At 31.5% G+C, this 26,958-nt stretch overlaps 3 protein-coding genes across 4 annotated transcripts; 2 read left to right on the top strand and 1 right to left on the bottom strand.

Annotated features, from left to right (window-relative positions):
* Nucleotides 1-9,967: 9,967 nt before the first annotated feature.
* Nucleotides 9,968-12,901, bottom strand: LOC118037230 (thioredoxin-like protein AAED1, chloroplastic). Its single transcript, XM_035043147.2, has 7 exons — nt 12,499-12,901; nt 12,360-12,406; nt 12,148-12,262; nt 11,257-11,301; nt 11,116-11,175; nt 10,930-11,025; nt 9,968-10,350 (listed from the first exon to the last, which is right to left on the bottom strand). Exons 1-7 carry the CDS (start codon nt 12,613-12,615, stop codon nt 10,231-10,233), a joined length of 600 nt encoding a protein of 199 aa, XP_034899038.1. The 5' UTR covers nt 12,616-12,901; the 3' UTR covers nt 9,968-10,230.
* A 4,634-nt stretch (nt 12,902-17,535) lies between these two features.
* LOC118037248 (putative disease resistance protein RGA3) lies at nt 17,536-21,461 on the top strand. The gene has a single exon (XM_035043161.2). It carries the CDS (start codon nt 17,778-17,780, stop codon nt 21,315-21,317), a length of 3,540 nt encoding a protein of 1,179 aa, XP_034899052.1. The 5' UTR covers nt 17,536-17,777; the 3' UTR covers nt 21,318-21,461.
* A 1,705-nt stretch (nt 21,462-23,166) lies between these two features.
* LOC118035484 (syntaxin-71) lies at nt 23,167-25,551 on the top strand. Of its 2 annotated transcripts, none has more exons than XM_073404519.1 (9): nt 23,167-23,419; nt 23,502-23,551; nt 23,927-24,086; nt 24,300-24,385; nt 24,488-24,556; nt 24,713-24,757; nt 24,848-24,910; nt 25,015-25,091; nt 25,356-25,551. In XM_073404519.1, the coding sequence occupies exons 4-9, from the start codon at nt 24,368-24,370 to the stop codon at nt 25,366-25,368; spliced, it is 285 nt and encodes a 94-aa protein (XP_073260620.1). In that variant the 5' UTR covers nt 23,167-23,419; nt 23,502-23,551; nt 23,927-24,086; nt 24,300-24,367; the 3' UTR covers nt 25,369-25,551. The 2 variants fall into 2 exon arrangements, with proteins under 2 accessions (XP_073260620.1, XP_073260621.1); XM_073404520.1 differs by having other exon boundaries at nt 23,910-24,086.
* The last annotated feature ends 1,407 nt before the right edge of the window (nt 25,552-26,958 follow it).

The following is a 26,958-nucleotide window of genomic DNA, read 5'->3' as shown; positions in this document are numbered from 1 at the left end:
ACAGAAGAAATAGAACACCACCAAAATCCAATTCGGTCAGAATACAAGAGCGAGTGATTACAATGGAAGGCGAGATGGAAATAGGTGCTGACGTCGAATGGTCTCCTGCCAAGCAGCATAGCATTCACCATTTGTCTGACCTGAAGTACTGAGCTGTAGGTTTGTGCTATCGGACCAGTATAGCTAGAGCTAGTTGACTGGGGACCAAATAAATTTAGGCTCCATTTATTTATCGGAAAGTGATTCTTTTTTTAAAGTAAATTATGGTGAATTCTTGAAAAGTGAATTTCAGAAAAGTATTTTTTGATGTTTGACGGTGTTATGAAAAATGAACTGGAAAATAATTTATTAATGAATTAATTTTTTTTTCAAGTTTATCTAATATATATAAAATATTTAATCACTTACAATAAAAAAAATGAAATCTAAAAAGTATTTATAATGATGAATTTTTTTTTATTATATCCTATATTCATACATACCTTATTAAAATAATGGGGAACAAATCTTACAAATTAAAAAGTTGAATGAGAATGAAATTGAAAAAAATATATATAATTTCATAAATTATCTCAAATAAAAATAAATAATAATCAAAATAATAGAGATCAAATCTAAAATTTTTTTAAAAAAATGAAAGATGAAGAAATTAAAATAATATTAATCAACATTTCATAAATTATTTCAAATAAAATAAGTAACAATCAAAAAGAATGAGGACCAAATTTGATAGATAAATTTTTTTAAATAAAAATATGATAAGGAAAAAGTAAATAGCAATTATAAAAATAAGGACCAAAGTTAATATAAAAATAAAATTTTAAGAGATGAAATTGAAAAATAAATATTCAAAACAAAATATATATACCAATCAAAAGTTTGAGGATTAAATTTAATATAATCAACAAATAATAACATTTCTAATTTTTTCACAACTTCCGGAAAGTGTTTTCCCTCCAAATTTTTCAGGAAAACACTTTCCTGAAAACCAAGCCAAATTTTCCTTTTACTGGAAAGTGTTTTCCATTGACCAACTTTCCTACTGGCAAACAAACACAAGAAAGTTTGGAAAGTGATTTCCCGGAAACCACTTTCCGGAAAACAAACACAGCTAAAGGGAAAACACTTTCTTGAAAACCAAGTCAAATTTTTCTTTGACTGAAATTGACTAGAAAGTATTTTCCGTTGACCGGAAAGTATTTTCCGTTGACTAGAAAGTGTTTTCCGTTGACCAACTTTTCTAATGACAAACAAACACAGGAAAGTTTGGAAAATGATTTTCCAAAAACTACTTTCCGGGAAACAAACATGGCCTTAGAATATAGCTCTAGCCAGGTTTTGTATCTATATAAAAAAACTTGTTATAATTCAATTAAAAATATAAATTAACCACAACTTGATTAACTTAGAAAAAAACTCAGTTAAAACTTGTTGTTTTTATTAAGGTATTTTCAAATCGTAATTCCATAGATATATAGTATTATCTTTTTATTTTTTGGTTTTTGATTCTTTTCTTAAATCATGTCTAATGTTTTCTTTAATGTTAATAGGAGTAGATTTATTTTTATTGTCTTACATGTACACGGCATTTTGTTGCAAATAGTAATTTGGATTTGCTTTAAAAAAAAAACTTTTTTGGTAAAGCTCCTTATGGCACAAAAATTCACAGATATGGATCTAGAAAATAAAAATAAATGTGTTAAAATGACAATCTTTTAAATATGTTTTATTTTCTTGATTTTTAAGTTTAAATTTTAAAATCAAGGAGTATTTATTAAATTCATTTAAATATATAAAATATGTTTAAATTAATACACAAACATATATAAAGGCTGTGTTTTTTAAATTAGTATTATACATTAAATTCTCATAAAACAAATCATTTAACCTAGTCACAAAAATTTATTAAATTCTTCTAAAGTCTGGCATGATCTGTTGAGGTAGTATGCATTATCAAAATGGTGTAACTCGAAAAAATTAGTTAATGGCCAAGGAATTATGTTTCCTTGATTTCTTGAATTCAAATCTTTGAAATGCATTAAAAAAAACTTATTAAATTTATCTAAATGCACTAAGTTGATGACAAGATGATGCATTAAATCATCCAAAAAAACTTAATTTTAATTGATGTGCTAGTTATCTCTCAGCAATCGAACAAAATAAAAACAAAAATAACGTAAACTAGTGAAGCTAGCAAGCATGATAACATGGAACAAACAGTGGACTCGAACGAATAATTAACTAATTACACTTGAGGAAAGGGAATATATCTAGTAACCGAGACACGTAGTGGAAACCGATTCAATGTGCTGTTGATGTTCCTGTTGTTTTATTGTTGTTCGTGGAAGAGAAGGGAATGGAAGGCAGCGCCGAAGAGGGTTTTGTGTGAAAGATAGTGGAGGTGGTAGTGCTTTTCAAGTTCCAATTCCTGCAATAATCTGCAAGGCTGGTTTCCATGCCCCACCACCAGCATCACCATAATGCCTCCACACTCCTCTGCTGCTGCTGCTTGTACCGCCACCATTGCTTCCCAGTCGGATAACCTCCGGCTCCACCTGCAAAAAGATAAAAAAGAAACACAATAGGCACGCACCATGAGACAATAACAATTCAGATTTACACACTTGCACTATTCATTTCACTGTTGATTTCTTCTTTTCTCGTAGGCATTCACAATTAATTTCTTTGAGATAAAGAAGGCTACCCTGGAAAAGAAATCGCGCAACTTTTGATTTGTGGGTACACACTAACTTTGTCACTTTGCGAAGGGGGCAAATATGACAAGACCAAAAAAAAAAAAAAAAAAATATGACAAGACCCCATGACCAATGACTGCTAGCTACCTGCACTTGCCTGTAAAATATACTTTAGACGCTCCAATTTATCATCGTGGTTAGTTAATAAATTGAGATGATGATTCAATTATGCAAACAAATAAATCATTGAAAAGTGAAGGAGTAAATTTCAAATTTAGACCAAAACAATGTACTGAAAGAAGGCTGCACTTCTCTGCAATTACAGGACATAAACAATGAAAAACAACAATTTCAAGAGATAGAATTAACTGTAAAGGCTTTCCTTTTCTTGCTAAGCAAACTGAAGTTCAGTTTGTTTTTATTTTTCAATCTCATACTATCCAATTATTTCCTTTCTACAATTAAAAAAAAATCAAATTAATGCAAAAATAAGTACTCTTCTGACCTGATCTAGCGTGTCATCTCGATTACCTATCAAACCAAAACTTGATTTAGACCCCGTTTGTTTGCTGGAAAGTAGTTTCTTTTTGGAAAGTGAATTCTGGGAAAGTATTTTCCGATGTTTAGTAATGTAATGAAAAATAAGTTGGAAAACATTTTTCAGTGTTTGGTTATGTCATGAAAAATAACTTATTAATATTTTATTTTTCTCAAGTTTATTAAAATAACGAGAAACAAATCTTACAAATTAAAAAGTTGAATGAGAATAATAATCAAAATATATATATAATTTGAAATTATCTCAAATAAAATAAATAATAATCAAAATAATAGAGATCAAATCTAAAAAATTAAAAAAAAATGAAGAAATTAAAATAATAATAATCAACATTTCATAAATTATTTTAAATAAAATAAGTAACAATCAAAAGAATGAGGACCAAATTTGATAGATAAAAAATTTCAATAAAAAAATGATAAGGAAAAGGCAAATAGCAATTATAAAAATAAGGACCAAAGTTAATATAAAAATTAAATTTTAAGAGATGAAATTGAAAAATAAATATTTAAAACAAAATATATATAGCAATCAAAAGTTTGAGGATCAAATTTGATATAATCAGCAAATAATGACATTTCTAAATTTTTCACAACTTCCAGAAATTGTTTTCCGTCCAAATTTTTCAAGAAAACACTTTCCTGAAAACCAAGCCAAATTTTTCTTTGGATGGAAAGTGTTTTCCGTTGACCAACTTTCTTAATGGCAAACAAACACAAGAAAGTTTGGAAAGTGATTTTCCGGAAACCATTTTTCGGAAAACAAAGACAGCTCCGGAAAACACTTTCCTGGAAACTAAGCCAAATTTTTCTTTCACTGAAAAATATTTTTCATTGACCGGAAAGTGTTTTCCGTTGACTAGAAAGTGTTTTTCATTGACCGAAAAGTGTTTTCTGTTGACTAGAAAGTATTTTTCATTGACAAACTTTTTTAATGACAAACAAACACAAGAAAATTTTGAAAGTGATTTTTCAGAAACGACTTTCCAGAAAACAAACATAGCCTTAGGTCAAATCAATGAAAAAACTCAAGTTTTTTTCTAGATCAACTCCCCTGCGAACTAATACCGGGCTGTATCTGGGTCAAGTATTATAAGTTTGAATGCAAGTACTGTATAAACTTGCCCAAAGAAAAAGCAGCTAGATGAGCAGGATGCCTTATTTTTATTTTTCAAAGAAAATGTTGCTATCAATCTTAATTGACCCGCACTGGGACGGCAGGGTCCCAGTGGTCAATCTTTGCCAAGATATAGGCGAATCAAGCCAGCGGTGGAAAATACCTAGCTTCTGATTTAGCTTAACATTATTTTCTTCATAATATCCCACTATCAGTATCAATACGACAATCCAATTTCATTAATTAATTTATCATTGATTCTTGGATAAAAACTGGTTAAAATACATGCTAATGATCATTTACCGTAATGGAATTGGAGTTGTCAGGATTAGATAACGGGCTGGGATTAGGGCTCAGCCAACCAGATGAGTTCTTCCTCTTCATCTCTACTCCAAGCCCTCCACTCTCTTTCAACAGCCTTCCCAATTTAACACATTTTTTTTTTTGCAGCAAACTCTTTTAACACGTCTGGATAGAAAAGAAATTAAAAGTTTAATTAACATTAATTCCAAATTAGTTACTTAAGAATGAATAATTTAAAAAAGTGTACCTTCAAAACTGACAAGTCGATAAACATGACCAATGAGCAAAGTACGTCAGCTCTAAGAAGCTTGAGCTGTTTCAATGGCAACCCATTTTCTGTCCTCATTGTTGGTGATGTTACAACAAGTCCCACGTAGTGACCTGGATTGGAGCTCATGATTTCATGAGCACTAGCAGGCCAGTAAATCCTCTCGATCTTGTTTCCTGGAAGTTGTATAACTACAGTTGCTGCTTCTGCTGCTTGACAATTTCCCATGATACCTTAATTATTTTTAACTATCCAAGGCAAGCAAGGAAGCGATGTAATTGAATTATATAGCCTTCAAATATATTTACCGGAGCAATGCCGCATGTTTATTTTTTTTACATAAAAAAATATCAAAAAAGACTAAGATCTAAAAGTATTAGGTCTTTCTACATAACTATACCCAAAAATCTTGGATTTGACTGCAACACCTAACCCAAAAGCAATATTTATAATATTATTAATATCATTAAACTTGCATGACCCAGGTTTAAATGGGTCTGGTTGCAATACCGGATCCAATAGCTTTGGATGTTGGTTTAGCTGGAAGGTCGTGTCATAAAAACGTGATAATTAAATGGATTAATTAAAAGAAATAAAGAAAAAAACCAACAAGAAAAAAAAAAACTAATAAAGAAAAAGAAAAAAAATAAATTAACTGGGTTAACCCTTCAAACTAAGATAACCCATCAAACCTGAGATTCGTGTCGTGAAACTTTGATAACTAAATAGGAAAAAAAAAATTAACGGGTTAACCCAGAATTAACTGGGCTAACCTATCAAACTCAAGATCCGTGTCATGAAAGTTTGATAACTAAATAGAAAAAAACTTAACATTAACAAACTAAACCAAACAAAAAAAATTAATTAAAAAAAAAGTATGGGTTAACTCGTCAAACCTGGTTACCCGTTAAACTCGAGATTCGTGTCATGAAAGTATGATAACTAAATAAAAAAATTAACGTTAACAAACTAAATTAAATAAAAAAATTATTAAAAGAAAGAAAATAAAAAAAAAATTGATGGATTAACTCGTCAAACCTGAGATATGTGTCATGAAAGTCTGATAACTAAATAGAAAAAAATTTAACATTAACAAACTAAAGTAAACGAAAAAAATTAATTAAAAAAAATTATGGGTTAACTCGTTAAACCAGATTAACCTATTAAACCCGGAATTCATATCATGAAAGTCTGATAACTAAATAAAAAAAAATAATTAACATTAACAAACTAAATTAAACAAAAAAAATTATTAAAAGCAAAAATACAAAACATGAAATGCATAAAAAACAAAAAAACAAAACAACTAAAAACTAAAAAGAACTAAAAAATATTTTACTGTAAATTATACTGTACAGTCCACGGTAAAACTTGATGGGTTTTAGTATATGTTAGAGTATAATGCTGTGCTAAGCAAGAGGTAGGTTTCTATATTATAACTTAAGGGATTTAGGGAATTCATTAAAATCTTATTTTTTATAATATAACTTAATGCTTCGTTCCCAGTTCCCAATCACCGATGAAATAAGTTTATCCAAATATCTATAATTAATCTATCAAAATAAGTTAATTAATTTTTTATAATATTAAAAACAAGATAAATAATATTTTCATGCTTAATTTAATATCATTTTACATAAAAAATCCTTTATTTTCTATATTATATTTTTTATTTTTCTATTTTGTAAAGAAGAAATATAGAAAAAAATATTAAAATATAGATAAATTAAAAAACATAAGTGATGAATTTTTAATTTCTAAAAACATAAGATTAGTTAGTTAATTTTTCAGTGAATAAGTTATGTTAGCTCCTATTTAAATATTATAACAGCTACCTGGGAGGTAGTGAAAGTAAATATTATAACAAATACACGGGAGCTAACTCACGTTAGCTCCACTAAATGATAAATAGTGAAAGTAAAGTTAATTAAATCTAATTAAGGCTCAGATCAGGCAGTATGAATTGCTAATTTTAAAAAATGTTGTTTTAAAATTTTGAAAAAAAATAAAATGAAATTATTTTTAACTTTTTTCAAAAGCTAAATAACGAGGTGTTTCTCAAGTTTAATTTGGTTAACTCTTACCTTTTTTTTTTTCAAAATCTTAACGAGCATTTTTTATATATATAATAATGGAACTTTTATTTTTAATAAACAAATGGAGGTGAAGCTTAGCTTGTGGATACGTGTTAGATCTGCAAAACCACCTGGGTAGCGTATAATGAGGGAGAGAATGGGCCCGCAAATAACACGTGTCAGAAGAAGTTAAACTCCAGTTCAGCAGTAGTGTTGTGGTGACTTTTCTGAAAAGATTATAACTTAGTCCTTGTAGTTTAACAAAAGTAATTAATTAATACTCATAGTCTTAGGAATTATAAATTTAATATTTATATTTTTAAATTTGCTGATAATTTAGTGATTTTATCTATTTTATGTTCGTTTTAAATTTAATTTTTTTGGGAAGAAATAGAATAAAGAAAATATAAATAAGTAAAATGAAAAGGTGTTATTATGAAATAAAGTATTTTTGGAATAAAACTATTGAATCGAGGATGGTCAAAATTAGTGAAAGGCCTATTTAATTATTTCTCATACTATAAGAACTAATTAATTATTATTTTTTTTATAAACTCTAAGAACTAAATTTTAATTAACTCGACTTTTTATTTTATATTTTTAATTAAATCTGTAATCTTTCACTTTTCTGATTTTAGTCCCTCATATTTTCAAGTCAAGTCAAAGTAACACTATGGATTTGGGTGATATTAATACAAATAAAAATAGGTTGCCTAAACTAAAACAAAATTTAAAGTATACAGGCCAAATTAAGCATTAACCTTTGAACCCTAAATTATTTGTATTATATAAAAGAAAATTGAATGAGCACAGCCCGTTGTTAATCTTATAAACGAATCAGTGGGAATCGGTTGTGAGATCTATATATTGGTCTTAAGCAAAGCTCATGCAAAATTTGTATAATCTTCTACATGTTCGATATTTTTTTTTATTACATATTGATGTCTGTAATTTAATTTTTATTTTTTTAATAGGAATTGACATCTTTTTTGTAATATTGTTATTCGACATTGTTTCTTTTTTTCAAAAAAATATTTTTTTAATTTTCTTTTAATTTTTTTTTCTATTGAATTATCTCGATATCATGGTCTAATATATATAATAAACATGTAATTTAGACATATTTCATGTCCAAGTTATGAGTTTCATATGTTAGTTTAAGTTTATCCAGAATAATATTTTATTTATTTATTTATTGTTATTGCTTTATTTTTTATTAAATTATTAAATTAATAAAGATTTAACTTATTTATTAAATTTCATTTCTTTAAGAATATAATCGTCTTTTAAATTATTTTTGGGTTAAAAAGTTTTTAGTCTAACCCATGATATCACACAAGTCACCAAATGAGAGCAAGTGGTCCATCTTCCATCTTCCATCTTCCCTCTTCCCTCTTCCCCTTTAGATGGTTAACTATATGCATAGACACTAAGTGTTTTTTTATTTAAATTAAACACTAGATGTTGATATGAATACTTAAATTTAGTATTATTAAATTTGATCCAATGCACAGGGACTCAAACTCAAGATTGTAACTCTATATGTTGAGTTGAAATTCATGCGACTCGAGAAATATATCAAGTTAAATTTTAAAAAAATTAGGTGAGAGTTTTAAATCTAGCAATTTGATAGGTTATTTTTATAAAAACTAAATGTGTTTTTTTTTTAAAGAAATAAAGTAACATTATTTTATTTTTTTAATTATTTTTAAAATGATATTATTTTATTTTTTTTCCTTTAACTCACCTGACGCATTTGACTGGCTGGGAATTTAAGTTAAATTCTATGTTATACCAATAAATTAATTGGCATATATGGGCTAGAAACTAGCTTATTTAATTACTAGAATTGAAATTAAAAGAATCTCATTTCATATGTTATTATTAAATCAATTATAATAACAATAATAAATGGCTCAACAAATTTACAAAGCAGAAAAAATAGCATCCATTGCATCGTCAATATTTACAGGAAATTTTAAAAAATAGCAGAAAATTCCAGATTCTGGAGGGGAAATTCAAAAAGTAAAATCCTAGAAAACAACCGTCCGATAACATATTATGGAAATATGGTTATGATTTAAAATATTTTTTTATATTTTTAAAAATTATTTTTAATATTAATATATTAAAATCATATAAAAATATAAAAAAATTAATTTTAAATTCAAAAATTCAAAAAATTTAAAAATATAGTTTCAATCCTAATTTCATACACAACCAAAGTTTACGTATTGATACTATTTTTTATTTGTTTTTAAAAAATTTAATTTTTTTAGTTTTTTAAATTTAATATGTTTATATATTTTAGATTATTTTAATATACTGATGTTAAAAATAATTTTTTAAAAATAAAAATATATTATTAATATGCATTTTGATATAAATTTTTTTAAAAAAGCAACTCTAATTATAATAATTTTACATGTCAAGAGATTACAGGAGAGGGAGGGACCCTCTCTTTCAAGTTGTCTACAGGAGATGGATTTGGAGTTTGGACACTCAAGATAAGAAGGTAAGGTCATTTTCTTCGCCTTTGCATGACTAATTTGACAGCAGTGGTTCGTGGAAGATGTTGCCAGCTGCAATCAATCAATCAATACAGTGCGGGAGGGACCCTCTGCTTTCAAGTTGAACGCATCTCCCCATCCCAAAACATTACGGAATTTCAATTCCGGAGTTCATCAATTCGGTGCCATAAGTATTTCATAACATTTCGCAAATTTACCATAGATATCATAGATTCTTTATAACATATTTGACTCTTTGTTATAGAAGCTAAAGCTTCATAATGTGATTGATTAGGAAATATTGAAATCCACTTCAACGTGATCATCACTACAGCAAAACATACGGGGAATAACGAGCAACTTTTCCCTACTTGTAGTAATTGACATGCAAGAAAAAGATATAGATTTAACATTTTTTTTTTGTTAAAACATACGAGGAATTTCCAAATAAAATGCTCACTCTGGTTATTCTTTTTCCTCCCTCCTCTCAAAATATTCTTCTTTGCATCTGTCAATCAGCCTTTATTTACAAGAACTACGCAATCACATCATTGTAATTATATATTAATGCGGGAATTACATTAGTTGTCTATGATAGCATGACATGACACAAACATGATCGCTCTATTTTATATGACTAAATTTCTGTCAAGTGCCTGTAAAGATACGCGTAAAATATTGATACTTACTACGCGGTGAACCTTCATGCAACAGGAACTTTGCAGCAAATCTCAAAGATATCATCTAACGGGGCATGATCTCCTGTCCCTTCATCTTTCCTGGCATACAGCAACTGCTTCCCTTTGAAAACAAACATTCCTCCCTGAGAAAAATAAAACAGAACTTGGTTGAATGATAGCAAGGGAAGATAGTTTTGCAGATGAACTATTCATAAACAGCTCGTTACTGGGATTGGCAAATAGCTTTGCAGCATGTCTATATTGCTACTTGATTTTTCGGAATACATGCTTAAATGAACCAAGGTCAAGCTTCCTGAGTTTCTGATTGGATTTGGACACCTGTATTTTTAAGGCTGACAATTGTTTTACGAGTCCTTTGTAAAACTTCATCTTCCTGTTTCTTGTACCAAATAATCAAAAGATATTTTAGCAGTGATAATGGAACACAAAAGGAGTAGAAGCTTCCCTACTTATTAAACTGTAAGGGCCATCAAGCAACCTTTAGAATTATGGAAGGATGGTTGATCACAGTAAAACTTTAGAAACTTAGAGAATACATTACTCTACTCTGAACCAAGCAAGCTTGAACACCAACAGATTGACAGTACTGATTGGGTTGGCTTGTTTGCAACTCTATCAAGGGAAGAGCAATGACAAGACCTGCAGGCAATCTATAGATAAAAATTCTTCATCACTGGATAGTAGACAGGAATAAATCAAACCTGTTGCAGTACACCACTTCTATCATCTGGGGTGGCTTTGATGGTGTAGTTTTTCACAGCTTTTCGCAGAGCATCAAATCTTGAAAAAACTTTAGCCTGTAACAAAAACAAGAAAAATGATGCCTGCTGCAAATAAAGACATGCTCCAAGCAGACTTCAACAGAAAGCATAAAAAAGGAAGCTTACACTAGCCGGATTGAAGAATGTACGTCCAAGACCATAGTACAAGCCCAGGACATCATAAGCCTAAAATACAGTGTCTTTCAGTGTCTGCCATAGTAAACTAAGAAATACAAGTGGATATAAGACTTGAATATATATTATTACCTTGCGCTCAGGATCAGCATAAAGGCAATCCATTGGAAATGGTAACTGATCATGCAACATCAACAAGACATTGATCAGTTACAGCAATGCCCCAAAGAAAAACAGCCCATGGGTTACAAAAACAACAAAAGAAAGAAATGCAGTGATGGCTTGGAATTTCCTGAAAAAATGGTCGATGATGGAAATTAATCAACACTCCGGCAGTATACTAACAGCCTCTCACATGCAAGTGGGACCCACCATAATCACAAACTGCGAACCCCATTAATATGTGAGGGAGGAGTATCTCCTGTTGTATTGAATAATTGCTCATTGACGATATATATGTGGTACAGTAATACAGAAAAGCAAGCATCTCCAACCTTAGGAAAGATGGTTACAGAAGATGCTTTACTGCAAAATTTAGAGCAGAAAGCAACAAGCCAAATCAAAAGACAAAAGTTCACGAATGGAAACTTTACAAATTGAGGTTCTTGCTATATGGATTGGATGTAACACACAAAAACACACAAGTGAATCCAATAGCCAGGCACTACAACATACAAAGAAAAAAAACCAGAAAAGAACGATTATTGAATTGAAGGCAGGTTTATAAATATGTCCGCGCATGCTCAGGTTTCCTTTTCCTTTTGTGAGTTACGATTTTTGCAACTGTTGCACGAAAAAAACACGAAACAAAACAGCACCACCCTAAATTGAGCCGCTCACCTTAAACTTAACTTGTTAGAGAAAGAAAGCAAAGCGAGAAGTGTCCAAGGATCCATTATAATAATTTTCAATCTTTATTTAATAAATGTCACCAGCTTAATGATTGATGGCTGCCAAACCATCAATATTCCAGCTTGTCAACAAAAATAAAACAAGATGGATAATTCAAGAACCACTACATACCCTTTCAGCCAGCGAACGAGCTTTATTAGGAGTACCGACACCAATTGCAATTAGCTTGACCCCGGATGAATCGAATTTTTCTTTCGATTCCTTTAATGAGGAAGCAAGTTCCCAACTTTTTCATCATGATCAAAAACCAAGCACAACAAATAAATATGTTAATAACAAGTTAACATTTTTTCAAGACAAGGAAACATCATTACATGACTAACCAGCAAGGACATCCAAAGTGTCTCAAAAGGGCAACAACAGCAATTCCCTACATAGTTAACCAACAAATTATTGAGTTAAACATTAAAAGTAAACTGTTACACACAGTTGCAACATTAGATTAAGAGAAACTATTAAAACCTCGTTTTGGTCCCAGAGATCCTTAAACATGACAGGTTGACCAGCAGTGGTAAAAATGCTAACATCACTTAGGACTCCACCTATGTCTGCTGAGAAACTGGATGCAGAGGCCCCCATGATGAGACGTGAGGGTTTCTTAGCACTGCGGGTAGTGATAAGAGTAAGGGGTGTTCTTTTGGGAGAGAAAGTAGGGGTGGTTGTTACTGAGAGAAATTGGCCATATTTTGCAGAGGAAAGACAGGTAGGTGATGGTACTTGCAGTAGTCATTTTGGAGATATCATCACCATGAAGATGCTGCTAAGTGGTTTACGAGAGATTTGTTGAATCGGCCCACAAATTGGTTCTGGTCATCTCATTAGCATTTTTTGGGAAGTTCATCCCTAGATATTTGGTTCACAAAAGAAAGTGATTTTTTTTTTTATTTTTTTTAAGGAAAGAAGAAAACAAAAAAAAATTGTTTATTAAAAACAGAAAACAATATTTTTTTTCATTTTTCATTTCTTCCTTTTATTTAATTTTTATTTGTTTATTTATTTATTATTATTAATAATAAGACCGCATGCAGCTGGGGTTTATATTCAGTGTATGTTTTGTAATGTCGTCAATATTGTTTTTCAAAACTATTTGTTTTTCTTAAAAAAAATATTAAAAAATATTTTTGTTATTTTTAACATTAATACATTAAAATTATTAAAAACATTAAAAAAATTAATATTTTCAAAAAACAATAACACTTTTCAAAAAAATCTCAAAGCGAAAAGTAACCGCCTTTAACATAGGTGTTCATGAGACAAAAGAAATTGTGTTACTATAATGTATGTGTGTATTTTTTTTTAATTCAATATAATATATATATATATGTAAAAATATATATAATAATGACATGATATACATATATATTTATAGTATTTATAATTTTATCATTTAATATATCTATATAAATTAATTTTTTATTTCATGTTGCATAATATATGTATAATATTAATAATTTTATTATTTAATACATATATATATATATAATTTTTATTTATGTTGTATAATAAATAATATCCAGATAATAAATAGAGCAAGTATATAGTAGAAACCGAATTAATAAATACTTGTTGTCGTTCCTAATAGTATTTTAAATTAAATTAGGTTTTTTAACACAGTTTTACCTAAAAACTTATGTTTTTGAACAAGTTTCAAATCTGTTACAAGGTAGGCATTCATCAAGTAAATTACTGAAAACCTTGTAGACCACACAAGATACACTATTTTCCATCCAGAAACCCGAGGCTTGTATGCTCGGTTTACAACTTGAGACAAAAAGAATGAGAGAATGAGAGTTGCTGGAAATGCAGGTCTGTGTGTGGCCCGAGGAATTTAGGTTTGGTGGTGGACCTTTTTGTTTTTATCGTTCGAACCGCGATACAATCCAAAAATTAATAGCAAGAAAAACATTTTTTTGCTGCTTTTTATTTTTGAAAAAGATGAATTATACCTAGATCTTACCCAAAATACTTACTGCTAGTTTCGTATTGCTATTAAAGATGATAATTTAATTTGAATATAATGAATATTTACCTCCTACGAATGTGAACAGGTAGGAATTTTTTAAACATGATAGATAATAAAAATGATATGAATACTATCAAATCTATCTTGAAATTTTTCGAAACTAATCTGAAATGTATATTTATATTATATAAATATACTTGCAGAATATCTAAATTTTTTTAATATATATATATATATATACATATATATATTTTGCAAAACAAAAAAGTCTTGAAATTATGTTATTTTTGTAAATTTTTTACACTATTTTTTTTTAATTATTTTTTCTAGGAGGCTAGAGTCCAAAAATACTCTTGAACCCAAGCCGTGGACAGGCTCGGCTCTCAAACTGAATTTTCAAATATATATTTTTAGGCTTGGTTTTTATTTGACTTGGTTTCTATGAAAGTGTTTTTTTTTATATGGAAAAATATTTTTTGAAAGTTGTGAAAAATTTAGTAATATCATATTATTTGCCAATTATATCAAATTAATTTAGTCCTCAAATTTTTTATTGCTATATATATATATATATTGTTTATTTGCCTTTTCTTTATAATTTTTTAATTTAATTTTTTTATCTATAAAATTTGGTCCTTATTCTTTTGATTGTTGCTTATTTTATTTGAAATAATTTATGAAATGGTAATTATTATTATTTTAATTTCTTCATCTTTCAATTTTTTTTTGTTAGATTTGATCTCTATTATTTTGATTATTATTTATTTTATTTGAGATAATTTATGAAATTATATTTTTTTCATTTTCATTCTCATTCAATTTTTTAATTTGTAAGATTTGTTCCTCATTATTTTAATAAACTTGAAAAAAATAAAACATTAATAAGTTATTTTCCAGTTCATTTTTCATGACATAATCAAATACTGAAAAATATTTTCCAACTTATTTTTCATTACACTACCAAATATCAAAAAATAATTCATTTTCTCAAAGTTCACTTAAAAAAAAAAAATTGTAAAGATATTCCTCATGTGAAACCAAAACAAGATAAGAAGTCTAAAGGTTAGTATTTCCAGTTGTTAATTTTCAGTATCTTGATTCCAGATTTTTGATGAATTGAGATAATTGTAATAGTATTTAGAAAAATTATAATTTTAATATTATTATATTAAAGTTGATGGAAATAATTTTTTTATTCACATCATATAATTCATAATATTATTATTTTCTTCACCGTAAGAATAAAATTCCTAGAAAGCAATTGACCGGCCAACTGCTTACTTTCATCACAATACGTCAACTCATATATATATATATATAGACACACACACAATTAACTGTTATTAATGTCAAATTCAGTAATTATTTTAGTTTTCTCATGATGTTCATGAATATTCATCGTTTAGCCAGACAAAAAAAAAAAAGAATTGCAGCAGAAAGCAAGGGGGCATCTCGCAGTATCACAAGGCAAACACTTCTGTAAACTATTGAGGGAATATACTTAAGCACATGGAAATGGATAGTGCATAGGAAAGGAGAATGAAACACAACACTCTGTTCTAAAGACTGCAAAACGAAATAATTAATATGGTCAGGCACATCAGGGTGCGGTGCTACAACACTCGAAGAAAAGTCCATTGGCAAAGAGACCTAGCTAAAAACAGTGGTTAGATCATGTGATTCAGGAAAACGCAGCCACCTTGAGTGTTTTTCTTTTATATGAAATCAAATACAAATATGATATCAAATAAGTTCAAATAAACATGGATGAATAATAATTAATCTGATTATTGACATTTAATGTGTTAGGGGGTGATCACATCGGATGCGTAGGTCGCAAGCTCTCTTGTCTGCCAATTTTTTTTGTCTCATTTGAGAAGTATAATTTTTTTTTTTTGGTATAACCATCCGGTTTCCAGCCACTGCTGACTAATCCGGATTCGAGCCGGGTGAGACCCGTAAGGGCGGCAAAGCTCTCCCACATAGCTTTTTTTGTCCCATTTGAGAAGTATAATTGAGGGCCTTGAACAAGGAGTGAATTTATGATTTCATACTGCAATAATACTATATGACAAATCTCATCACATTGATTGAAAAAGTTGAATCTTAGAAAGCAACTGGTCGGCCGTTAGAATACTTTAACTCAAACATCTGTTTATATAAAGAAAGACTTGGCAGAAGACTGTACGTAAGATTAGGAAATGCAATTAAATATGTTTTTTTTTTTTTTTAAATCATGTCCTTAACAACTCGCTGCGTAAAAAAGAAGAAAGAAAGAACGCAAGAAAGACTGGAAGAAGACTTATAAATTATTCTCTTAGGCTGTGTTTGATTGCAGGAAAGTGAATTCCCGGAATTCACTTTCCTGCTTTTCCTGTGTTTGGCAGCAACAAAGGAAAGTGGTCAAAGGAAAGTGGTTTCCGGTCAACTTAAAATTAATAACATTGAGAAAGGAAAGTGTTTTCCTTCCGTTAAAGAAAGGAAAACACTTTCTGATAGTGGCCAGAGGTGAAAAGCAACTGTTCATGTTAATTGCACTGTTCAATGAATAGTGCAATTAACATGAACAGTGTATTACGTATACTGTTCATTGAAAAATAGTGAACAATGCAGTTTTCTTGCACTGTTTACTTGCATGTGGGATTTTTTTTTTTTACAGTGTGATATTTTTTTAATATTTTAAAAAATAGTTTAGAGTGAATTTTATACCTTAATATTTTATCCAATTTTATTACATGCTAAAAATATTATTAAAACTATAGGTTTTGTCAGATGTATTTCGTACGTAATGGAATTATAAATAGTTTCATGGAATAGTAAAAAAAATTTCACAAGCTTATTTCTCTATAATATGATATGATATATATAGTTATATTTTATAAAATAATCTATGTATGAATATAGAATATAATAAAAAAAATCATCATTATACATTTTAGATTTCATTTTTTTTATTGTAAGTGATTAAATATTTTATATATATATTAGATAAATTTGAAAAAAAAATTAATTCATTAATAAATTATTTTCCAGTTCATTTTCCATAATACAACCAAACACTGGAAAGTGTTTTCCAGTTCATTTTTCATAATACTACCAAACATCGGAAAATACTTTTCTGGAATTCACTTTCCAAAAATTTACTTTCCAAAAGGAATTCAATTTCCTGCAAACAAACGGAGCCTTAATGTCCTTGTCTTGGCTTCAGCGTGCCAAGTTTGACCGTAGTGGATCGTGGAAGATGCTGCCAGCTGCAATCAATCAATTAATACAGTGAGGGAGGGACCCTCTGCTTACAAGTTGAATGCATCTCCCCATTCTTTCTTGTCCACGTGTTCTTGATTCTCATTTCTTATTCCTCGAAGGCAAATTGTTAGCATACTGAACCGTTACTTGGTCATTGGAGTCCATCAAAATCTGTATTGACACTACTTTCTTAGATTCATTGTGCGTGTCAAGAGAATATAGGGAGAGGGAGGGACCCTCTGCTTTCAAGTTGTCTACAGGCTCAGATGGATTTGGACACGCAAGATAAGAAGGTAGGGTCATGTTCTTCGCCTTTGCATGACTAATGTGACAGCAGTGGTTCGTGGAAGATGCTGCCAGCTGCAATCAATCAATTAATACAGTGAGGGAAGGACCCTTTGCTTTCAAGTTGAATGCATCTCCCCATTCCAAAACACACTTCATTTCATCCCTACTTCACAACTTTCAGACCATTCTTATCTCTCTTTTCCTCAATCTTTCTTCTTTGATTTCCCAAAGCAAACAAGAGAATATGGCAGCAGAGCTTTTTCTTACGTTTTCCATGGAGGCGACTTTGACAAGGGTCAGTTCCATAGCTGCTGAAGGGATCAGACTTGCTTGGGGATTGGAGGGACAGCTGCGAAAGCTCAAGCAGTCCTTGATCATGATCAGAGATGTGCTCCAAGATGCAGCAAGAAGGTCAGTCACAGACGATTCTGTGAAGGGTTGGCTGGAGAAACTACAAGATGTAGCTTACGATGCTGAAGATGTTCTAGACGAGTTTGCTTATGAGATTCTCCGAAAAGACCAAAAGAAGGGAAAGGTACGTGACTGCTTTTCACTCCACAACCCTGTCGCATTCCGTCTGAATATGGGTCAAAAAGTTAAGGAGATCAATGGAGCACTGGATGAAATTCGAAAAGATGCAGCTGTATTTCAATTCACATCTCTACATGTAGATAGAGCTCAAGAAGTTAGCTGGGATCAAGATCGACAGACAGATTCGTTCCTTGACAGCTCAGAAATTGTAGGAAGGGAGGATGATGTTTCTATAGTTATGGATATGCTGACTAGCTTGACCAAACACCAACATGTCCTTTCGGTTGTCCCTATAGTGGGGATGGCTGGCCTTGGAAAGACTACTGTAGCAAAAAAAGTTTGTGAAGTGGCGAGGGAGAGAAAACATTTTGATGCGACTCTATGGGTTTGTGTTTCTAATGACTTTAATAAAGTGAAGATTTTAGGAGAGATGTTGCAAATGATTGACAAAACTACGGGTGGGTTGAGCAGCCTTGATGCAATTCTTCAAAACCTTAAGAAAGAGCTGGAAAAGAAGACATTTTTTCTTGTTCTTGATGACGTGTGGAATGAAGACCATGGTAAGTGGGATGATTTGAAGGAGCAACTGTTAAAAATTAACAGCAAGAATGGGAATGCTGTTGTTGTTACAACCCGCAGTAAGAAAGTAGCAGACATGATGGAGACTTCTCCTGGGATTCAGCACGAGCCAGGGAGACTATCAGCTGATCAATGTTGGTCCATTATCAAGCAAAAGGTGAGCAGGGGTGGACAAGAAACAATACCTTCAGACTTGGAGTCTATTGGAAAACAGATTGCAAAGAAATGTGGAGGGATTCCATTACTTGCTAAAGTTTTGGGAGGAACACTGCGCCAAAATGAGACGCAGGAATGGAAGTCAATTCTAAACAGTAGAATTTGGGATTCTCCGGATGGAGATAAAGCTTTGCGCGTATTGAGATTAAGTTTTGATTACCTGTCATCGCCAACACTGAAAAAATGTTTTGCATATTGTTCCATTTTCCCTAAAGATTTTGAAATTGAAAGGGAAGAACTGGTTCAACTTTGGATGGCTGAAGGTTTTCTCAGGCCATCAAATGGGAGGATGGAAGACGAAGGCAACAAGTGTTTCAATGACTTGCTTGCAAATTCCTTTTTCCAAGATGTTGAAAGGAATGAGTGTGAGATCGTAACAAGTTGCAAGATGCATGATCTTGTGCATGATCTTGCATTGCAGGTCTCAAAATCAGAAGTGTTAAATCTGGAGGAGGATTCGGCTCTTGATGGTGCATCTCATATTCGTCATCTAAATCTCATATCTCGTGGGGATGTTGAGGCAACATTAACAGCGGTTGATGCTAGAAAATTGCGAACTGTTTTCTCAATGGTTGATGTATTCAATGGGTCTTGGAAATTCAAAAGCTTGAGAACTCTCAAATTGCGAGGGCTTAATATCACAGAGTTACCAGATTCAATTTGCAAGCTGAAACATTTGAGATATCTTGATGTCTCACGTACCAGTATCAGAGAATTGCCGGAATCCATCACCAAGCTTTACCATTTGGAAAGATTAAGATTCACTGATTGCAAGTTACTAGAAAAGCTTCCCAAGAAAATGAGGAATTTAGTCAGCTTGAGACATCTTCATTTTGATGATCCAAAGCTAGTGCCAGATGAGGTGAGACTCTTAACACGCCTTCAAACTCTGCCTTTATTTGCTGTGGGTCCAGGTCATATGGCTGAAGAGCTGGGATGTTTGAAAGAACTAAGAGGAGCATTGAAGATATGCAAGCTTGAGCAAGTGAGAGACAGAGAAGAAGCTGAGAAGGCAGAACTAAGTGGAAAAAGAATGAACAAATTGGTGTTTGAATGGAGTGATGATGAAGGTAACAGCAGTGTCAATAGCGAGGATGTGCTGGAAGGCCTGCAGCCTCACCGAGACATAAGAAGCTTGACAATTGAGGGTTATGGAGGTGAAAATTTCTCATCATGGATATTGCAACTCGATAATCTGACGGTGCTGAGATTGAATGGCTGCAGCAAGTTGAGGCAACTCCCAACACTTGGATGTCTTCCTCGCCTTAAGATTCTAAAGATGAGTAGAATGCCTAATGTGAAATGTATAGGCAATGAGTTCTATAGTAGCAGTGGCGGTGTAGCAGTACTGTTTCCAGCACTAAAAGAACTCACTTTGTCTAAAATGGATGGTCTTGAAGAATGGATGGTACCAGGTGGAGAAGTTGTTGCAGTATTTCCTTGTCTTGAAAAGTTGAGCATTAAGAAGTGTGGAAAGTTGGAAAGCATTCCGATATGTCGTCTTTCATCTCTTGTACAATTTGAAATTGAGGGATGTGATGAACTGAGATATTTTTCTGGTGAGTTTGATGGCTTCACGTCTCTTCGAATTTTAAGTATTCAAAGTTGTTCAAAGCTGGCATCCATTCCAAGCGTACAACACTGCACAGCTATGGTGGAATTGTATATATATGGGTGCTGTGAGTTCATCTCAATTCCTGGTGATTTCCGAGAATTGAAATATTCTTTGAAGATAGTGACTGTTATTGGCTGTAAATTGGGAGCTCTTCCAAGCGGACTACAATGTTGCGCATCTCTAGAGGCGTTGGAAATATGGGATTGGAATGAGCTTATCCATATCAGTGATTTACAAGAATTGTCTTCGCTTCAAAGTTTAGCCATTTCAGAATGTGATAAGCTCATCAGTATTGATTGGCATGGTTTACGACAATTGTCTTCTCTTGTTCAATTACAAATCATCGCGTGTCGGAGTTTGAGTGATTTCCCAGAGGATGATTGTTTAGGCGGCCTCACCCATCTGAAGGAATTGGAAATCGGTGGTTTCTCAGAGGAGATGGAGGCTTTTCCTGCAGGAGTTTTAAACTCAATCCAACACCTCAACTTGAGTGGGTCCCTCAAATCCCTATCGATATGGGGATGGGATAAACTGAAGAGTGTACCCCACCAACTTCAACACCTCACTGCCCTCGAGACATTGGAAATAGAGGGTTTCAACGGAGAGGAATTTGAGGAAGCATTGCCAGAATGGTTGGCCAACCTTTCTTCCCTTCAACGTCTTGATATTTATAATTGCAAGAATCTCAAGTATATGCCAAGTTCAACAGCCATTCAACGCCTCTCCAAATTAAAGACATTGCATATAGCATGGGGATGTCCACATCTTGAAGAAAATTGTAGAAAGGAGAATGGCTCTGAGTGGCCCAAGATTTCTCATATTCCAACGATCAATATAAGATAGAAAGTACACGTGTATAGGTAAGTTGGGATTTTAATTTTATTCCGTTACTTTGTAGTAAGCAGATGAGAGAGAATCAATTAAACTTGATTCGGTACACTATCACATGTCATTATTAACTACCAAAATTATATTTTCATGACTGAATTACTTTTCTGTGCATAGAATAATTTAATCAAATATTTTAATATAATAATTAAAAGATATGATTATTGTAATAAAATAAATGATTATTTGTTTTTTACTATGTATCAAAATATAAACATATCAATGATAAAATCAATAGCCATCCAGTATTTTTTCAATCATTATTCTAATATTATTTGTACAAAATAATTTAACCTATATTTATTAAGATTGTTTTCATATATTACAAATATTTGCTTTATCTATATACTATTATTTATTTTAATATCATTAACTTTATACACAATTATGACACTTAAAACAAACCACTAAATCTAAATATTAACCAATTAATAAAACTCACATTTAAATAGAGGCATTCATCATATACAAGTGAATTTAATGATGATTTGTTAAAATTTAAAAATTATAACCATGAAATCAATAATTTAAAATGTTATTAGACTTTTACTTTAAAAAAAAATTGCCTAATCATTTCTTGTCTAACCAATTTTAACTTTAGTTAATTTCATTTAATAACAACCAATAAAATTATTACTAAGATTACTAACCAATCACTTTTTAGTAGCAAATACAATTAAAGTTAAAAACACTCTTTAGTTGACCCAAGATTTAAAAAGAAAAAGGGCAAACTTGGCTCCAGTTTATATATAAAAATATAGATTTATAAATTATATATTGATAATATATTATCTAACTCCAACCATTTTGAATTTTAGCGTTGTTTATCTTTCAATGACTAACACCATGCATACTACTGTTTATCGGGCTAAATGGTGGATAAATGTTTGACTTGCAAAGTCTGTTGTTTTTATGAGATAAGTGTGTTTGTCAGAATGTAAAAATGAATGGAGCTGACAGCTTCTCACTAAGATAGAAGTGGATAAAATATGGAATATGAATGTGAATTTTTATGTATATGCAATGTAACTACACTACCTGAAAAAGAACCACAAGTATTACAAGGATGATCCCCATCGCTATGGTACTGTTGTGGTAAAATACCAAGGACCTACTTAAAATGGAGTGGATGCAACGCTCAGCATAAGATAGAAGTGGATTAATAATATCAGACGATACAAGAAAATTGCAGAACAATAGCAAAACAAATTGCTAACATAAAAATAAAGTACCAAAAACTATAAAAAATGAAACGAGATCGCTAACAGATATATGCTAATAAGGTTGTATTCATATATATAATGGCTGAAGATTATAATTAAAAGTTTTGGAATTATGTTCTTTAGTTGACGAATATATTGTGATCGGTAAGTTTCCTGTATCTTCTCTTCTTTCTTTCACATTGGTGGGATTGTATGATGTATAAATTACTACTCTATCTCCCTTCTTTATCTCTTACTTCATGTTTCTTTGCTTTTGTGTTGGTGGTTTTGGAATTTAACCTAAAAATGGAGGAGAACAGTAGAAGTCAAGAAAATTAACTTGTGCTTGTCCAATTACAACAAACTATGTCTATCATTGTCTCAATTAGGGGTGAGCAAAAAAACCGATAAACCGATTTAACCGAGAAAACCGATCAAAAATTAACCGAAAAAACCAAACCAAGAAAAAAAACCGATTAAACTGATTAGAATTTTTAGAAAAACTTCCGGTTCGGTTCGGTTTCGGTTTTGTACTATTAAAACCGGTAAACCCAAACCGAACCGAACCGGTTCTAATAAAAACAATACTATAAATATAAAAAAATATTTGCCTAATGCTCAGTAACCTAACCCTAGCAGTGCGGCCGCCCCCTCTCTTTCTCTCAAATACCAGAGACACGCTCAACTGAAATCCTAACCCCAGCACCCGCAATCGCCGCCTCTCCCTAGACTCTCAAACACCAGAGACACGCCAAGCATCAGCTGAAATCCTAACACTAGCACCCGCGGCCGCTCCCCCCTCTCCTTAGAGTCTTAGACTCTCAAACACAAACGTAAATTCCCAACATATCTAAGGTAAGAGACATGAAACGATGAAATAGTTGTTGTTTCTATCTGTAAATTCCCAACAGCTGAAATCCTTTGCTTTTCAATGCAGAGGTCAGAGACACAGTTGTTGTTTTGAATGCTCAAAAATCCATATCTAAGGTAACCATTTGTAGTTTTTTATTGGGTTTTTATTTTACTGTATTGCTTGCGTAAATGTTTGTGATTGCTTTAATTGGGCTTTTATTCTTGAGCAATGAAAGGAATGTTTGTAGAATTGAAAACCCATGTTTAAGCTCTTGATCTAGTGCTTGCGGCATTGCAAATTAATTAGTCAGAATTGCAAATTAATTATTTTCTGTTTCTTCAAATTAGTCAAATTGACAACAACAAAATGAGGAAGTGCAGAATATGTAAAACTGTTTTCCAAACCAAGTAGGCAGAATTGAAAACCCATGTTTGTGCTTTATTTTCGTTGATAATTAAGGAAATATCCAAATTATACAGTTGACAGCGTCAGGGTTGGGGTATTGACAGGTTAAAGGACTTTCTACAGAAGAACTTGCTGCACGAAATGATTTGGTCCTTGCATTGCCAGATAGGATTCAAGCTATACCAGATGGAACTGCAGCTGCGCCCAAACAAACTGGAGGTTGGGGGACTTCAGCTCCCCGTGCTGAAATCAAATTTGATTCAGGTTATTTGTTCACTTCTATTGAAGCTGTGTTGAACTGTGAATAGTACATTTTATTTCTCATGATTCCTAAGATTGTTATGAGTGGGAAGGTTTTGAATCGTTTGTAGCTTATTTCAGTATTTAGGTAGCGATGTTTGATACTTTTCCTCCTTGTTGGCTCATGGTTCATGGATAATTAGTGTATTCTACTTATATATTTCCTTTGGGTAATAGATGGGCAGTTTGATAATGAATACTTTCAAGAAACTGAGACGTCTAGTCAATTCAGGCAGGAGTATAAAATGCGTAAAATGAAGCAGGTAAGTCAAATAAAGTAGCAGTGTGTTTGTTTTTCATCTTATAATTGAAGGAAGCTGTTGGGCTCATGGTTTCCCTTGTTATTAACTTTGACATTCCCTCAGGATCAAGGATTGGATATGATTTCAGATGGTTTGGACACGCTGAAGAATATGGCTCATGACATGAATGAGGTATTATTTCAATAAATGTCTTATTTCTTCTCTCCTTTTGTGTGGCAAATATGTTGTAGCGTGGGATGTGCAAGCAAGGCTATTTGTAAGTGATTGTTGGCAGATAAGTAATTATCCATGGCATTTGAATTTGTTTGTGCTACGTGATATGTGCAGGAGGTGGACAGACAAGTTCCTTTGATGGATGAAATTGACACTAAGGTGAGAAGCATTGTTGTATCCTTCTAAATTTTCAGTGCCACTCTGATGGAAATAGAGTTTACAAGAAATGCACCCTGTGCTTCCTTACAGGTGGACAAGGCGGCTGCTGACCTTAAGAATACCAATGTTAGACTTAAAGACACTGTTAACCAGGTGATTGAGCTTCATCTTAACAAAGTTTGATTTTTTATTCTTCTGAGATGCATCCGGATTCAGGCTTATTTTTTAATCTGACACAAGTTTGCATTCTATTCCAGTTGAGATCTAGTCGGAATTTCTGTATTGATATTGTTTTGTTGATCATAATCCTCGGAATAGCTGCCTACTTGTACAAGTAAGTTCCTACTTCTTTCATAAGTATTCCTTATATGTATTTTGATCTTCAGTGTACTTGGTGGAAAATCATATTGATTTTATTTTTTATATGAAAAATTGTTTCTGCTTCTATTTGTCTTTTTGTTTCCCTGTTCAGCTTCCTATTTTCATTCTATTGCTTGAAATTTCTCTTGAAAATTGCCCAAATCTGATGTGGAATACTTTTATTTTTATATCTTCTAATTTAATTTATCAAGTTATAATTTTATATTTTTAATTTCAGGTTTCGATGGTGACAATTGGACTATTAGAGTGTTTTATGATAATATTATTTGTTGTTTTTGTTAAGCCCTTTGAAGGCAATGTTTTGTAATTTGTATTTTTTGTTATTTAAACTTATCTGCAGCAGGAGTCCTGCCCACTCAAACAAAACAAATGAAAAATTATTAGGAAGGCAACAAATGAAAAATTATTAGGAAGGCAACAAATGAATATTCAGTTGTAAAAAACAACCCAAAAAAAGAATTAATTTGATTAAGAATCTTATAAGAAAAGTAGACAATATTATCATTAATTACAAGCCCGTCAAAAATTGAATTAAAAGCCCATTACAAACAGCCCAAAATATATTATAGGTTTTCTCGGTTTTTTAACATTAAAAACCGAATCAAACCTAACCGAAACCGGTCGGTTTGACTCGGTTTCGGTTCGGTTTTGGTTGATTTTTTTGAAAAAAATATAGTTCGGTTTGGTTGGCTTGTTTAGATAAAAACCGAACCGAACCGAAAATGATCACCCCTGGTCTCAGTGCTGGGGGATTCACGATTTTTCTTTCGTTTATTTGATACAAAATCATTAAAGGTCTTTTTTTTATATATAATAATTAATTATTATATAACAAAAGTAAAATACAAACATTTAATAAGTCTCTTAATTTCCCATCATGTTGTGCATATATCTTTTTTTTCCTTTAACAATCTTTCTGCAGATGAGTATAATTTAGCAATTTTAGTATAACTTTGAATTTGAATACGGTCCACATGTATCCTAAGTGGCATTCAACATATGTATAATTCTACGAGTCTTTCTTCTCTATAGCTAGCTTCAATTTTTGTACATTATATATCTTTATAGATACTTATTAAGATTATTTCATTTTGTAGCTAAGTAGGCAATTATCCATGTGTTGAGTAGATTAACACAAACTAAAAAAAATATTTTAGAATATTAATCTTCCATACATTAGACGCATTCCTTGAGACTAAGAAGAATAAAGGCCTCTTAAAAACCTGATTATAGGGCCGAGATCGCTAACAGAGACCAACATAAACAACACCTTGCAAAGTCATAAATCTAGTGATGAATAGGGTGCTGAGCCAGCGAAATGAAACGAAATGTTGGACAAAAAACAAAGAAGGGTAAAAAAGAGCAGCACAATGTATAAGAGAAAACAACTGCAGCAGGAAAAAAAAACACAAAAGGAACTGCTTCCGGAGTAAAAATGGAGGTTGGGAACATAACAACTGTGTATAAGCAAACTTTTAAAAAAGATGGATAAGGATTGAGTAAAGGAGGGGGGGTACTTCAAGTAACAGCTATGAGAAACTAAGAACACGTATAAGTGAAAGAAAAAAAAGTGAGATGTACCGTCAGATTCTTGAAAGAAGACCAAGAAGCTGACAGAGGAGAGAATGGGCGTGATCCTAGCAGAGTTGAGAGCAAAACAATAAGGCAAGTGATAGATGTTCCACAATAAAAATTAGAAAACAAAGGTAAGGGAAGAGGAAAGAAGAGTAGAACAAAAGAAAAGAAAACAACACTATACTAAAGAAAAGTCAGCACAACTATGTTTAAAAAAACCAAATCCTAACATTTAGCAACCAATG

Source organism: Populus alba, chromosome 14, assembly GCF_005239225.2.
Source record: "Populus alba chromosome 14, ASM523922v2, whole genome shotgun sequence".
In the NCBI taxonomy this organism is placed as follows: domain Eukaryota; kingdom Viridiplantae; phylum Streptophyta; class Magnoliopsida; order Malpighiales; family Salicaceae; genus Populus; species Populus alba.
The sequence above is the reverse complement of the archived record's forward strand: the minus strand, read 5'-3'. Positions and strand labels throughout refer to the sequence as shown.

Bases quoted from the DNA above. Each gene is read 5' to 3' on its own strand.
- LOC118037248 (XM_035043161.2), top strand. From the start codon at position 17,778: ATGGCAGCAGAGCTTTTTCTTACGTTTTCCATGGAGGCGACTTTGACA.
- LOC118037230 (XM_035043147.2), bottom strand. From the start codon at position 12,615: ATGGGGGCCTCTGCATCCAGTTTCTCAGCAGACATAGGTGGAGTCCTA. The intron at 11,302-12,147 runs GTATGTAGTGGT...TTGCATGATCAG, and splicing joins CTCGTTCGCTGGCTGAAAGG to TTACCATTTCCAATGGATTG. The intron at 10,351-10,929 runs GTTTGATTTATT...TATTTTTCTCAG, and splicing joins GAAGTGGTGTACTGCAACAG to GGAGGAATGTTTGTTTTCAA.
- LOC118035484 (XM_073404519.1), top strand. The intron at 24,758-24,847 runs GTGAGAAGCATT...GCTTCCTTACAG, and splicing joins TGGATGAAATTGACACTAAG to GTGGACAAGGCGGCTGCTGA. The intron at 24,911-25,014 runs GTGATTGAGCTT...ATTCTATTCCAG, and splicing joins TTAAAGACACTGTTAACCAG to TTGAGATCTAGTCGGAATTT.